Source organism: Maniola hyperantus, chromosome 6 (genome assembly GCF_902806685.2).
Source record: "Maniola hyperantus chromosome 6, iAphHyp1.2, whole genome shotgun sequence".
In the NCBI taxonomy this organism is placed as follows: domain Eukaryota; kingdom Metazoa; phylum Arthropoda; class Insecta; order Lepidoptera; family Nymphalidae; genus Maniola; species Maniola hyperantus.
In genome coordinates, this window is record NC_048541.1 from 13018585 (window position 1) to 13032025 (window position 13441).

Below are 13441 nucleotides of genomic sequence, written 5' to 3' on the forward strand. Positions count from 1 at the left end.
CACTCATCTTTACAACATTACACTTGCTTCACCGGTTAGTCAATTGAAACGAAACTCACAAATGCGTGTCAGGTTATATTCAGGGAAGGTTACGGAGTTCTCCACGGCGAAAGCTTTCTGTTGTACCTAACCCATAATCAATGTTGCTCTGTCACATGATTTTGATTTTAGCTCGTGATTTTCGATTGTTGTGTGATTTATTTTTTATTTTTGTGTGATTTCACACTAAGTGCTGAAGAATTTATTGCATTTTAAACTATTTTTTTTCCGTAATTTAAAAATAACTAACAATAATGCATATGGTCATTACCTATTAGGCTTAAGGAACTTCATTATAACGAGATTGTTATGTAACTACAAATAAACCTTGCCGCCAACGCACGCACCATATTAGTCGATTTTCCTTTTAAACTAAACGACAGCGAGACGAGAGCGATGCGATATATATTATACAACTGTCATGATAATTATGTAGGCTTAGTAAGAATTTGCACAAATTATCCTGACTACGTTGATAGATCGAGTTATAAAAACTAAAACCTCTAAGTAAAATAGAACTATAGTGCCTTATTTTATCTTTGAAAAAGATTTTTTGTCCAAAAGAGGAACGCAGTCCTATACTTCTCGAAGTTCAGCAACGCAATCCTAAACACTACCGGACTCAACAACCTCTATGTAGTATTAATACAGTACTCATCAGGATGGATTCCGTACAAAAGTTTTGCGGGCTGTGAAATATCTCTTCTAGTACTAATTTAGATCAATAACCGGAACCACACTTTTGAAACCTATAATATCTTCCCGTAGCGTGTTGCTCAATGGTCATGGCCTGACATAATATACAGGATAGGAGAAAATATGGCAGTTTATTAACGTGCAAATTGCTCTAATAAAAGCCAAGTTCGTTTGCCCGCAGTGGTATTCCATCGAAATCGTTATTAGTAAATACTTCGCGTTCAATTGAGAACTGTGATTCACTCGCGTTTATACATTTAGGTATTAGTTTACAGTTTTATGACTTCGATCGCCTACGCAATTTAAAAAAAAATATCTGCACAAATCCAAGTAACATAAATTACAAACTGGCTAAGCGCTGGTGTAAACTTTTCGATCCTAAATTCGATACCTACCTGTTTAGCTTTTTATGCATAGCGACTTGTATGACATGAAACCGAAACATATAAGACCAGTAGGTGCAGCAACAGGAAGTTTCGCTTGATGCATAATCTGTATACAATATATCTATCTATATACAACTAGCTGACCCGGCGAACTTCGTACCGCCTAACAGTCGATTCTTTTTCAGGCAATTTTTAAATTTTTCTCTCCGTAAGAACCATCCTCGTACTTCAAGGAGTATTATAAAAAAGAATTAGCGAAATCGGTTCAGCTCGAGATTTGCGATCAGCAACACATTCAGCGATTCATTTTTATATATAGAGATATATCTATATAAAAAGGAAAAACTAGACGGATCAGGCTGAAATTTTGTATGCAGATAGCTAAAAAAAAAACTTTCTCGAAAAACCGCTCCCAAAAAACCATTGACTAAAAGCAGCGAAAGTAATTCCAACTGATACAATGGATACAGCTATTTTCCCACGCCCAGAGTAAACAAATAGTAATTGGTTTTCGCTTTCGTTTCACCTTTCATCCCATACGCACGCACAAAAACTCAATTAAGTTGAGGACAAACGTTCTAAATGCGATTTCTATGCTAATATTATATTTTACTTAACCTTTCAAAGAAGAAACGTTGCACTGTACATACCTATATTTAGCTTATAATATTTTTGTCTAAATACGTATTTTGTAAAATCGAAATTGATGTACAATGTATACCCATCACGATAAAACAATTGAACGAATTCAAATGGAACTTTTGCTTATTAAAAAGCACATAGTTTATCATCATCATCAACCGATAGACGTCCACAGCCGGACATAGGCCTCTTGTAGGGTCTTCCATACGGTAGCATATAGTTACGACTTATATAATGTGCTAAGATTTATATGAGTAGCTGTAGGTGCCATACTAAGTATAAGTCCCGCGAATTGCTATTGCGCTAGAACCATGTCTCATTAACATCGAAATGACGTCATTTTGACGTCAGCCGAAATAAAAATATACCATCAGCTCGAAACTTCAGTCTAGTGCTGACGTCACTAAAATGGGGGCCACGCGCATTAGCAACTTGCGGGAATTATAGAACTCGAGATATAAAGGCTAGTTTCTAATTTAGTGCGGGAAAAGCCAAAGGCAATATCTGGCTTAATGTGAACAGATGTAGACCTACCGATATTACCACAGATATATATTCTGGGTAATATCGGTAGATATATATTCTGGGCGTGGCCCCCTCAGTCCCTCTCGCTCAAGCAGATTTTCTTACTTGTGAAATGTCATTCCTTCTACACTTCACGCTGTTTGCCAAATACTCACGTACAAATACATTTTGGCAAACAAAAAAAAGTGGCCACGGTGATAAGGACAAAACATAATCATTTTGTCACGTTCTAACAAGAGCTTAAATGCATTTAGCTATCTCGCTCTAACAGTAAGTGTCACAATAGGGCTACTTCTAACAGTCCTTGTTCCGAGGATATTACAATACATGTCGGTGTGTATAGACCATAGATTGGCTCTGATTCTAGAGCAGTAGCTTTACACATTGTCTATCCTTATTCTGTGATATCCTCTCATGTATGATGTAATGTTAATCATCATCATCATGATCACCCATAACTGGCTCACTAGTCACTACAGAGGACGGGTGTCCTCTCAGTGTGAGAAGGGTTTGGACATAGTCCACCGCGCTGACTAAGTGTACCTAGATTGGCAGACTTCACACACCTTTGAGAACATTATGAAGAACTCACAGGCATGTAGATTTCGTTCACTGCTAAAGCATCTCCGAAAAGTTAGAGGTGCATGCCCGGGATCGAACCCCCGACTTCCCGAATAGGAGGTGGACGTCGTAACCACTAGGCTATCACGGCTTTTATTAATATTTATATTTTGATCATAATATGTATATACATATGTTATTTTCATATTTACTATTTTCATCCATATCCATACTAATATTAAAAATTGTGTCTGTCTGTCTGTCTGTCTGCTAGCTTTTCACGGCTCAGCCGTTCAACCGATTTTGACGAAATTTGGTACAGAGATAGCTTTCGTCCCGGGGAAGGACATAGGCCACTTTTTATCCCGGAAAATTAAAGAGTTCCCACGGGATTTTCAAAAGCCTAAATCCACGCGGACGATGTCGCGGGCATCATCTAGTATTGCATATATGAAATGCAAAAGTGCAAAACAGTGATTCATAATTTAAGATAAACGTATCTCATGTTATTAAAACATAAGTACTTTATATATTATAATAATATAGTAGAGTTCGTGATTGATTACACAATACGACAGCTACTCGTGTTTGGTAATATCACTTATCTCAAACGCGATAACCCAATTCAGATTTATCACGTACATGCATAATACTACCCACATTATAAATGCGAAATTGTGTTTGTTTGTTGGTTTGTCCTTCAATCACGCCGCGACGGAGCAACGGATCGACACGATTCTTTGCATGGATATAATGGAATAAATTCATGCGGATGAAGTCGCGGGTATCGGCTAGTATAAAATAAATACAGATATCCTTCTTTATAATATGTTATAGGACGATTGATTTTATTCAAATTTTTGACCTTCTTGAATCTTGAATTATTTATAGCTTTCGACTCGTTCCGAAAAATAAACAATTTAAACTGGATTTTGTAATAATCTCTATTCTATGTCGATTCCCGACGGTAGGTAACTATTCGAATACGAAATTAGTAAAAAGTTTACTTAAATTTAGTGCCTCCTATAGGTATGTATATGGACTAATAGCCAGCGCATGCCAGACCTTCGTTATTTTGTAAAAGCTGCAAGTTTCTCTGCGCACTGTCCCCAACAATGGATGGCACGTTTGCTTGGATGTTTGTTTGGATCATGGTGGCTTTGGGAGATAGCAGGTAATCAAGGTAATTTTTTATATTTTCTTCGGAATAATTTTGGAAATTACGTCATGTATTGCCAGACATTTAGTGTTGTGGGAACCCCTTGCCAGACGCTCTTAAAATTTAAAAGTTTAAGGGATGCTTAGTGTCTGGCAATGCATGACGTGATTTCTAATACTATTCTGAAGAAAATGTAAAGAAATATAAAAGCTAAAAGTTTCTCTGTGTGTTGTCCCCAACAACACTGGGATATCAAATAATGTAGTAATTACCCTCCTACGTTTGTATGAAGAAAGCACCGCACTGAGCCCACTTAAGAACGGCAATCCCCAACAAAAATCGTATTCCATAAAGCTGTCAAACTGAACATGCCATCAAAAAATTCTTATTTGGAATGGTCAAACAAGTGGGCTTGTACCACGGAATTGGATGTCGAACGTACTCGCATCTTTCTGCACATAGAGATCGTTGTTTCTAGCTATCCTTATATTATAATGATATTAAATACTTACGTAGTAAAACCTTGAAAATTTTAATTCACAGTTGAATAAACAGAATATGAAAGAAAACGGCACCTCAAAGAAAGTAAACACTTATTATAAGTCAACAAAGTTTTTCGACAAACGGCATGAACATGACATGCAAATGTATAATTAATAGATCACGGTGATATAACGGTCAATGCTCAACGTCCTCAACCCAAATATTTAAGACCGCTGTCCTACCAATCGATTTGCTTTCTTTTCTATTCGATTCAAACCAATTACGAAAGCCAATAACAAACGGAAGAGTGAAAGCATCGAATCAGATTTTGCAATAATAATCAACAATCGCTTTCTTTTTGTAACTTACCTTTGTTACCTGTTGCTTTATTCACGATCACCGTTATCGGATTGAAACAAACCCCGACTGAATGACGCCTTGATAACATCGCAAACGCCAAAGTGCTTACGAAATACGAACACATTTTTCATTTTAACAGTGGCTTTTCTTTGGTTGTCGTGACTTCACACAAATTGTATTCGATTTTTTGCATAGAATTCTTAATGAGAGCAGGGCTACTCCGAATTTTTTGTTCTAAGATGGATCAATAGAATGAATGATTTTATTTGAAGGCTCTACTTTAAACTTTTCGTGTGTTTATGTTAATCCAACATCAAATAATAAAGCTTACATCAGACAGAATGATTACATGACGCGAGACCTTGTTTTCAATTTTCTTCCTCAGTACTTTTACTGGTTTTACAAACGAATACATTAATTTCTAATTAGCATATTATTTCCATAGTTTCCATATTACAAGCACCCGTATAAGTATTCGGGTAGAAATGTTCACTATAATTATTGCAGCCCCGTCATCCGTAATAGCAGAGTGCATTGGGGTCACGACCGTGTACATGACGGTCAAACGAGTAATCCAAGTTTTAACAACAGATTATGAATATAAAAGAATTAAGGCCGGCCATAATTTTGTGCTTATATGGTCTAATAGTGTAATCCAACTTGAGTAATTGGCTAAATCTCTTATTTTTATCTGTTTATCATAAAAGTCACCGTAATTTACGCCCATGTCCTTCGTTTCTGTCTATGCTATTGTAGTTCCAAATGGATTAACCAATTATTTTTTAACTTGATTGCAAGCTTTGATTTGGAATGGCTCTGGGCTATGTTTTCTTGAAATATGATCCTGGAGATGGTCCTGGAATCCAGAATAGTAAACAGTACCTAGATTGTATTTACTTAAGCTGATAATCATTTCAAAGATACGAAAAAGATTCTCGTTCTGTAAGCTAAACCAATGTTTCTTTGTCCCCAGATCAGTGGAGAGGTACGTGCGAGTGAAGTGGAGAGACGTGCGAGTGGGAGATCTAGTCCACCTGTCGAACAACGAGGCTGTGCCAGCAGATATGGTGCTGCTCCACTCTTCAAACCCTCTGGGTATCTGTTATCTGGACACTTGCAATCTAGATGGCGAAACAAACTTGAAACAGAGGGTGGTGGCGCCTGGATTTAGAGAAAAGGTACGCTATTTTAGGAGCTCAATCTAATTTAAATATTTAATTGACAAAAAATCTTTTTCTTTGTTCTGTTTATATTTACTGATACCTGTTGCAAATTGTCTATAAATATACAGTTACAACGTTTTTATAGCACAATTGAAATAGGTACAAAAAATAAATTTCGCTAAATTCTTTAAAAGAATTTACTTAATGCCCCGGTAAATTGTATAAATTCTTGGCTAATCTGTATTTCACTGCCAGCAGGAATTTTAAAACTTCAAGGCTATCACGAAATTACTTATTGTCCTATTGTCCAATATGTAGTTCACAACTAGATGCCCACTGAACTGTTAACTTGAGATGCACCTACTTGACCTAGATATTAAGTAGTACCAAATTATAATGTTATATGTACAGTAAGTAGTATTAACCTCGAACAATGGCCACTACAAAATCCGCAAAATTGCCGTGGGAATACTTTCTACAAAATTTCTCACATATTTTCTAACGACATCATAAGTTTGGCCACCACAAACCATGTAAAAGATGCTCAATAAAGTTTAAATCCTCGTTTTTTTCTTTTTTTAGCGATTAGAATTTTCACCAATGAAGTTCAGAAGCTCCGTAGAAGTGGAAAGACCATCAACAAAAATATATAGGTTTACTGGCACGATATCCCACCCCAATGGAGTTCGTGTTCCACTCAACTCAGAAAATCTATTACTAAGGGAGTGTACGATAAAAAACACAGATTATGTCGAAGGCATCGTAGTATACGCAGGTCACGAAACGAAGGCTATGCTCAATAACGGGGGGCCAAGGTATAAATGTTCTAAGTTAGAAAAAAAGATGAACACAGACGTTATTTGGTGTGTTCTTGTGCTTTTATTTCTGTGCTGCGCTGGAGCAGTCGGCTGCAAACTGTGGTTGGACGAGTACAGTCAACTTCCTGCAAAGTATACACCCTTTATTCCTCAGACAGGCAAACCAGCGTACGAGGGCCTGCTTATATTTTGGACTTACATAATAGTGCTGCAAGTTATGATACCAGTATCTCTATATGTTACGATAGAAATGACCAAACTATTACAAGTGTACCACATACATCAGGACGTTGAGATGTACGATGTAGTAACGAATACAAGGACAGAATGTCGAGCTTTAAATATCACGGAGGAGCTGGGGCAGATTACTTACTTATTTAGCGATAAGACAGGGACATTGACAGAAAACAAGATGGTGTTCAGACGGTGTACAGTTAGCGGGGTAGACTATGACCACCCGCCGGGCCCGGAGGCTGAGCCGTCATCTATCCTGCCTCCCATCGTAACCCCTTTAACGAAAGTGTCGCCGAACAGAAGAATGCTTCAACATCTACTCGATAGCAATGATGCTCAACATACACAAAAGGTGACAACTTTACTCATTATATGATAGCTCCAATTAATTTAATTCGATAATTATTGGCTTTCAATGTTATTGTACGAACATTGAATACTAATTAATTGGCAATAACTTAAACTAATTGTTCTAAATTGGGTTAAAATAAATTGACACTCATTACGTCTTTCTTTCTACAGTTCGCGTTAATGAAATAGCAAATCATCGTAGTCACACTTTCTAGTTTCACTCCCTGATCAATCAGCAATATCTATAATCATAAAGCTTATCAATAAGCTGTCCGGAATTCTTAAAAAGATTTACGAGCATAATGAAAAATTATTCACTGAATAATTTTGTGAGTTCAGCGCATTGGATGAATTTCACTACGAAACCAAAAGATGTATTTTAAGTGCTGAACGATCTTGTTCTAATATTATAATTTCCGCAGAATTGAGCTCGCTTAATGTTTCCTTTGCCATTTCCTTAACTACTGCTTTTTTATCTTTGAGTAGTTGTTCCACGTTATTTTTGCTCTGGTGGAAATTCTGAAAATCATTCTACGTAAAGTTCTGGTTCTACGTTATAGAGAAAACCTATACCTACGTGCAAAACCTCAAATTTGTAGATCCATCCGTTGAGTCTTTACGATGTAAACGTTAGATTTTTCCTCATTCCGTTTTTGGAGTGAAGCTCTCCGTTGCGGCTTTACGTATATCCTTCCATATGTAAAGGTTAGATTTTTCCTCATTCCGTTTTTGGAGTGAAGCTCCGTTTAAAGATAGAGACAACTTGCAAAAAGTGAACCGCACGACTGCGGCGATGAAACTTTCCTCATTGGCTGGCTGACCAGTTGCCTATAAGAGAGAACGAGTCTAGAGAACATTTTCTCTCACTTGATGAGTGACCGATCCAGAGTAACATTTGCTCGACCTCAAGGCTTTTATTATGATCAGGTCCGCGAGTTCCTGCTGATCCTGGCCGTGTGCAACACGGTGGTGGTGAGCCAGCCGCACGTGGACGACACGCAGCTCTCCAGCTCCAACAGCGACAACTTTCGCAACTTGAAAACGTCGCGCTCCAACGGCACGCTCCGAACCAACGACAAGTGAGTACTTATTGAAATACGCTGTGGGTCGCGGCCACCTCTCGCGGCTACTGCCGCACGCGACGAACGCACCGCAGATGACGCAACAGTACTAAACGTTATAGAAATGAAAGGCGTCGACCGCACGCGTCTGACGCGGGAGCTCGGAAGCGGTGCTATACATTTAATAGTGTTTAGTGTTGTTGCGTTCTGCCAGCCGTGGCTCATCGGCCGCCACCCACGAAAGTCTCCCTTCATTTTGAATTTTTTAAAGCCTCTATATATTTGGTCATGCTAGGTATCTATACTATGTTCATGCAGAACTGTTCCACGCTGGTCCAGCGGCTAGTTTATTTGGCAGGAGCACGTTAATTCGTTGGTCCTGCGCCTGATCTCGATCCGGTTGTAGGTTTGGCTGTAACTGTACTGTTTGTAACTGTAGGATTGCCGTCCCATCGGACTATAGAGTGAGGAAATAGAGAGTACCTGTGCTTGCGCAACTTGAGCACTATAATGTCTCATGGCTATAGTCTCTGTTGAGATTTGATGCCGCGACTGAAATTCGGTCAGGACTCAAAAGCGTTGCGCTCCTCGCACAGACCTACAACTTGCCTCAATAACAGATTGCTGCGCTGCGATTCGATTCAAGATTCTTGCCGATTTGCGCTCAACATTTCTAAAGCAGCAGTGTAGATGATGCGTGAACAAAGTAGATTCCCAGATCCATACTATATAAAAATACACAAGCAGATTTTGTTTATCAAAGCTTTTTAAATTCCCCACATGTCTTAAAAATTCAAAATTAATAAACATAACCTTTAGTTCTCTTTTAATTGGTTTAATTAACCAACTCACGAAAGTTGAAACTGTGCAGTAGTCAATCTCTTTATAAAGGGTTGAATTAGACGGTGCATTATAGTGGTTTCATTTTCGATTACATTGATGATTCACCATTAATAAATAGAATACAATTTTTATACTCAAATTTTTTATTCAATTTTTTACCAAGTGTTTTGGAATCGTTAAGTGAATTTACCACTAGTCTTACTGGCGCTTCCACAGTTACAATGAAGTGTCAGAATATTGTAATTCGATTTTTATCGTTGATTATATTATTATGATAACTGATATCAAAGTATCGTATCAAAGAACCGTTTCATTGACGCATCCCGTCCAACCTGCGCAGTTACCATTAGCCGTTTCAACTTTCGTGAGATGTGGTTAGTGTAAAATGTATTGAATTGAATCCGATTGGTTTGGAGGTACGCTAGATTAACCGAATCTCGGTCCACCACGCCGTCGCCGCCGCCTTCCACCACGTCGCCGCTCCGCCTGCGCCTGCCCAAACTACCCTTCGGCAGTCGCGACGACACCTCCTCCGAGCCCAGCACGTCCGCTGAAGTGCAGGTAACGACTTTTGGATATTACAATTTCACGCGCAGTTAACGCTGGCCATACACGATCAAGTTTGCAGAGGACTTGAAGCGGCGTCAGAGTGAGCTCTAGTTCAGTGAACTCCCGGTTTTGATCCTAAATCGCTAACTGCTAAATATTAGGCTAGGGATACCTAGTCGTTTCATAGCCTACCAAGCGTCAAATGTATGTAACATATTTTGACGCCTGCCAGTGTAGGTGAAGCCACAACGTTTTGTTACAAGTTTCCTAACTGTCGTAAACTGTGGCGGCGTCTGACTCACTCTTGTCAACTGATACACCGTCCAAGTTTACTGGACGCCGCTTCAAGTCTCCGGTAAACTTGATCGTGTATGGCCCTCATAACGCGTGTTTTAAGAATGCATACATACATTTTTGTTTGAGATCTTAGCGAGCCGTAAATGAAGCTTATCGGTCATGTAATTTATTTCGTCGGTCTATTTGTTTTTAATTGCTAACAATTATGTACTTAATGCATTTATTCGTTTATCATACGAGTATTACACTAATTTATATTTTCTTTTATCTTATCAAATCATATTATTACATTAATCCATATTTTCCTCAAAAACTGCATTATCATACTTGCCTAATAATCTTTTTTTAAAAGGTCACAAGTTTGCCAACTTATCTTTGGGCTCTAACAAAATATCAGCGTTGTGGTTACATATTGTGGCATGCAGATAGCTATTATGACGTAGACAAACGCAAGAAAGTTTTTTGAAAATTCAACCCCTCAGGGGTTGAATTTTCAATGAAATGCTTGAAATATGTGTAGTCCACGCGGACAAAGTCGCGGGTATATGCTAGTTCAAATATAATGTCGTCTCGCAGCTAGCACGCTTCGAGGCTGAGAGTCCGGACGAACTGGCTCTAGCTGAAGCTGCCTTGGCGTACGGTTACGAGCTGCGCGGCAGATCTCCCGACGACGTGGAGCTTGGCATCCGCGGCGAACTGTCGCGGATGAAGGTGCTCCGCGTCCAGCAGTTCGACTCCAACAGGAAGTGCATGTCCATCGCGTTGAGAACTCCTACCGGACAGGTAAACTCCTATCATAATGTCATCTCGCAGACGCTATCAGTTTTTCTACTAAGTACTACTACACGCAATAACGCATAACTGAGGAGACTCCTGCGGTAGTGGTACATACACGGAACAGAAAGAACAGAGGAAGTGCAATTCACCAAAATTACTATAGGAACCGCTGTCGCCAAACTCATACAAATATACCGATAGTGATATATTGCACTACAAAGAAACAAATCATTTGATTTGTCGTTTAAGTTTAGTCAAAACTAGCCTACGTCACAGATTTGGAAACAAACCCTGACGTTCTAGAAATAAGATTTATTTTGCTTTAGCGGAAGAACGTATTTACGAGCTATAGTCACACTCACGTCACACTAGATTCAATTGTCCAATTAATTCCGCTACTTGACCATAGATGGCGGTATTCTAAGTGGTAGCCATTATAAACTTAATTATGTTAAACATATGGTTGACATTTGCGTGATCGGTCGATTTTTTTTCCTACTCAGCTAAGGCCGCACCACGTAGCTCAATGAATTACCTATCGATATCGATAGATACTGGTTATTTTGTTCATTCGCAAAAATAAAATTAAAAAGGTAATTATAAAATTGAATAAAAGTGCTGGTATGTATGCATGCCTTTTACAAGTATGCACAATAAGTACTGCAACGTATGAAAATAGTTAAATTTTATTTATTGCCCTTGAAATAAAACATATTTGTTAAAAAACTGGCGTTTCGAAAGTCTTATTTTTAATTTTAATAAATGGTGTATGCGAACATTTATGTATATGTTTTTCGACTATTGCCTTCATCAAATCGGTAACGTGATTAGACGCAGGAATCTCCGAATCACTTTGTCTTTTTGAAGAACCTGGAGTGACCACATGTATCATTTTGTGGCTGAAACCAAAATTAAATTTTGAGAACAAATCCGTACTAATATTATAAATGCGAAAGTGTGTCTGTCTGTCTGTCTGTCTGTCTGTCTGCTAGCTTTTCACGGCTCAACCGTTCAACCGTTTTTGATGAAATTTGGTACAGAGATAGCTTGCATCCCGGGAAAGGACATAGGCTACTTTTTATCCCGGAAAGTTGAAAAGTTCCCACAGGATTTTTAAAAACCTAAATCCACGCGGACGAAGTCGCGGGCATCATCTAGTACCTATATAAAAATGAATAGGAGAAAAATTACTTACTTGATTAAAAAACTTAACGATTTTCATTGATGGAAGCGCAGTAGGTTTCGTATATCTATATCCTTTATTTAATATTATAAAATCGACTTCTAAAAAAATGTTCAGAGCATATCATGCTTGATTTGGTTGGCATCCAATTAACTCTACCCGTTGCATCTATCCATTTCTCTTTGATGCTTGCATCTTTGGGAAACCTAAAAATATTTTAAATGAAGGTTAGAGGAACTACTGATGTCTATTTAGTGATCAATGCAACGTCTCACTCATTAATAAATTATAATTATTGCGTTGCTATTTATTTATATCCTTGTATCGATATCAATCGATAAATTCAATATTCGACTTGGCCACATCACTACTTGAGTAGCGAACACGGAGCGAAGTACTTTCGGAATAGAATCAATCCAAAATAAACTTTATCTTAATTGTTTAAGGTTGATTTTGACTAACCGTTCTATTAAATATTAGTAAATTGAAATAAATTAAGATTTTATAGAAAACAATGAAAATCGTACTTACCGATGATACGAAACACCTCCATTTTTAAGATTTTTTCTCCTACTTTCATTTTTACACTCCAAAACGGAACAGTAACATTGCTAGGGCAATATGAATTTGTCGCGAGACTACCAACTCCACGCGATGTTAGAACGCGACTGGGATCAGTTTTACGTTACTACGCTTAATTGTGGCACGCGTGCCACGCCTACTTAGCACTTCCACTGTTTTTTCTGTTCCGTGGGTACATACATATAGTAGGTACTACTACAAAACAAAATATGAGTTGAAAGAAATGTTCTTTAATTATTACCGCGTGGATTAAGGTTTTTTTTAAATCCGGTGGAAATCCGATAAAAAGTGCCTATGTCTGTCACCGCGCGCTATCTCTGTCCCTACCAAATTTCGTCACATACAGACATACAGACTGACACACTTTCACATTTGTAATATAACTATGATTATTTTCATAATAAACTATTTTGGACATAAACTTTTAGGTGGTTCTATACGTCAAAGGCGCCGACAGCACAGTACTAGGCGCGTTGACCCCAATGCGCGCAGGATCTGCGGATGCGGCCGCTTTCGAGAGGACCAAGTCTCTGTTGTCGGAGTACTCGCGCGCGGGCCTTCGCACGCTGGTCATGGCCAAGCGCATCATGTCACCCGCGCTGTGGGAAGAGTGGCTGGCAGGACATACGCGTGCCTCTGAAATTGGCGAAGGTATGCCTAATTTTTATTACAGGGAGAATTTTATTAAACTTGAGTAATTTTACTTTTATTCCTTTTTGCAATGGTGCAAGT

General features: G+C 38.4%; 1 protein-coding gene across 2 annotated transcripts in view; it reads left to right on the top strand.

Moving 5' to 3' along the window:
* LOC117983206 (phospholipid-transporting ATPase VD) overlaps positions 1–13441 on the top strand; it is an 85716-nt gene that overhangs the window by 63527 nt on the left and 8748 nt on the right. Inside the window, exons 2-7 of one of the 2 annotated variants that reach the window (XM_034969688.2) lie at positions 5825–6029; positions 6597–7418; positions 8345–8496; positions 9738–9882; positions 10744–10950; positions 13138–13360. In XM_034969688.2, coding sequence (XP_034825579.1) covers positions 5825–6029; positions 6597–7418; positions 8345–8496; positions 9738–9882; positions 10744–10950; positions 13138–13360 — 1754 coding nt within the window. The remainder of the gene's footprint in view (positions 1–5824; positions 6030–6596; positions 7419–8344; positions 8497–9737; positions 9883–10743; positions 10951–13137; positions 13361–13441) is intronic. The other variant, XM_034969690.2, reaches the window with a different exon arrangement.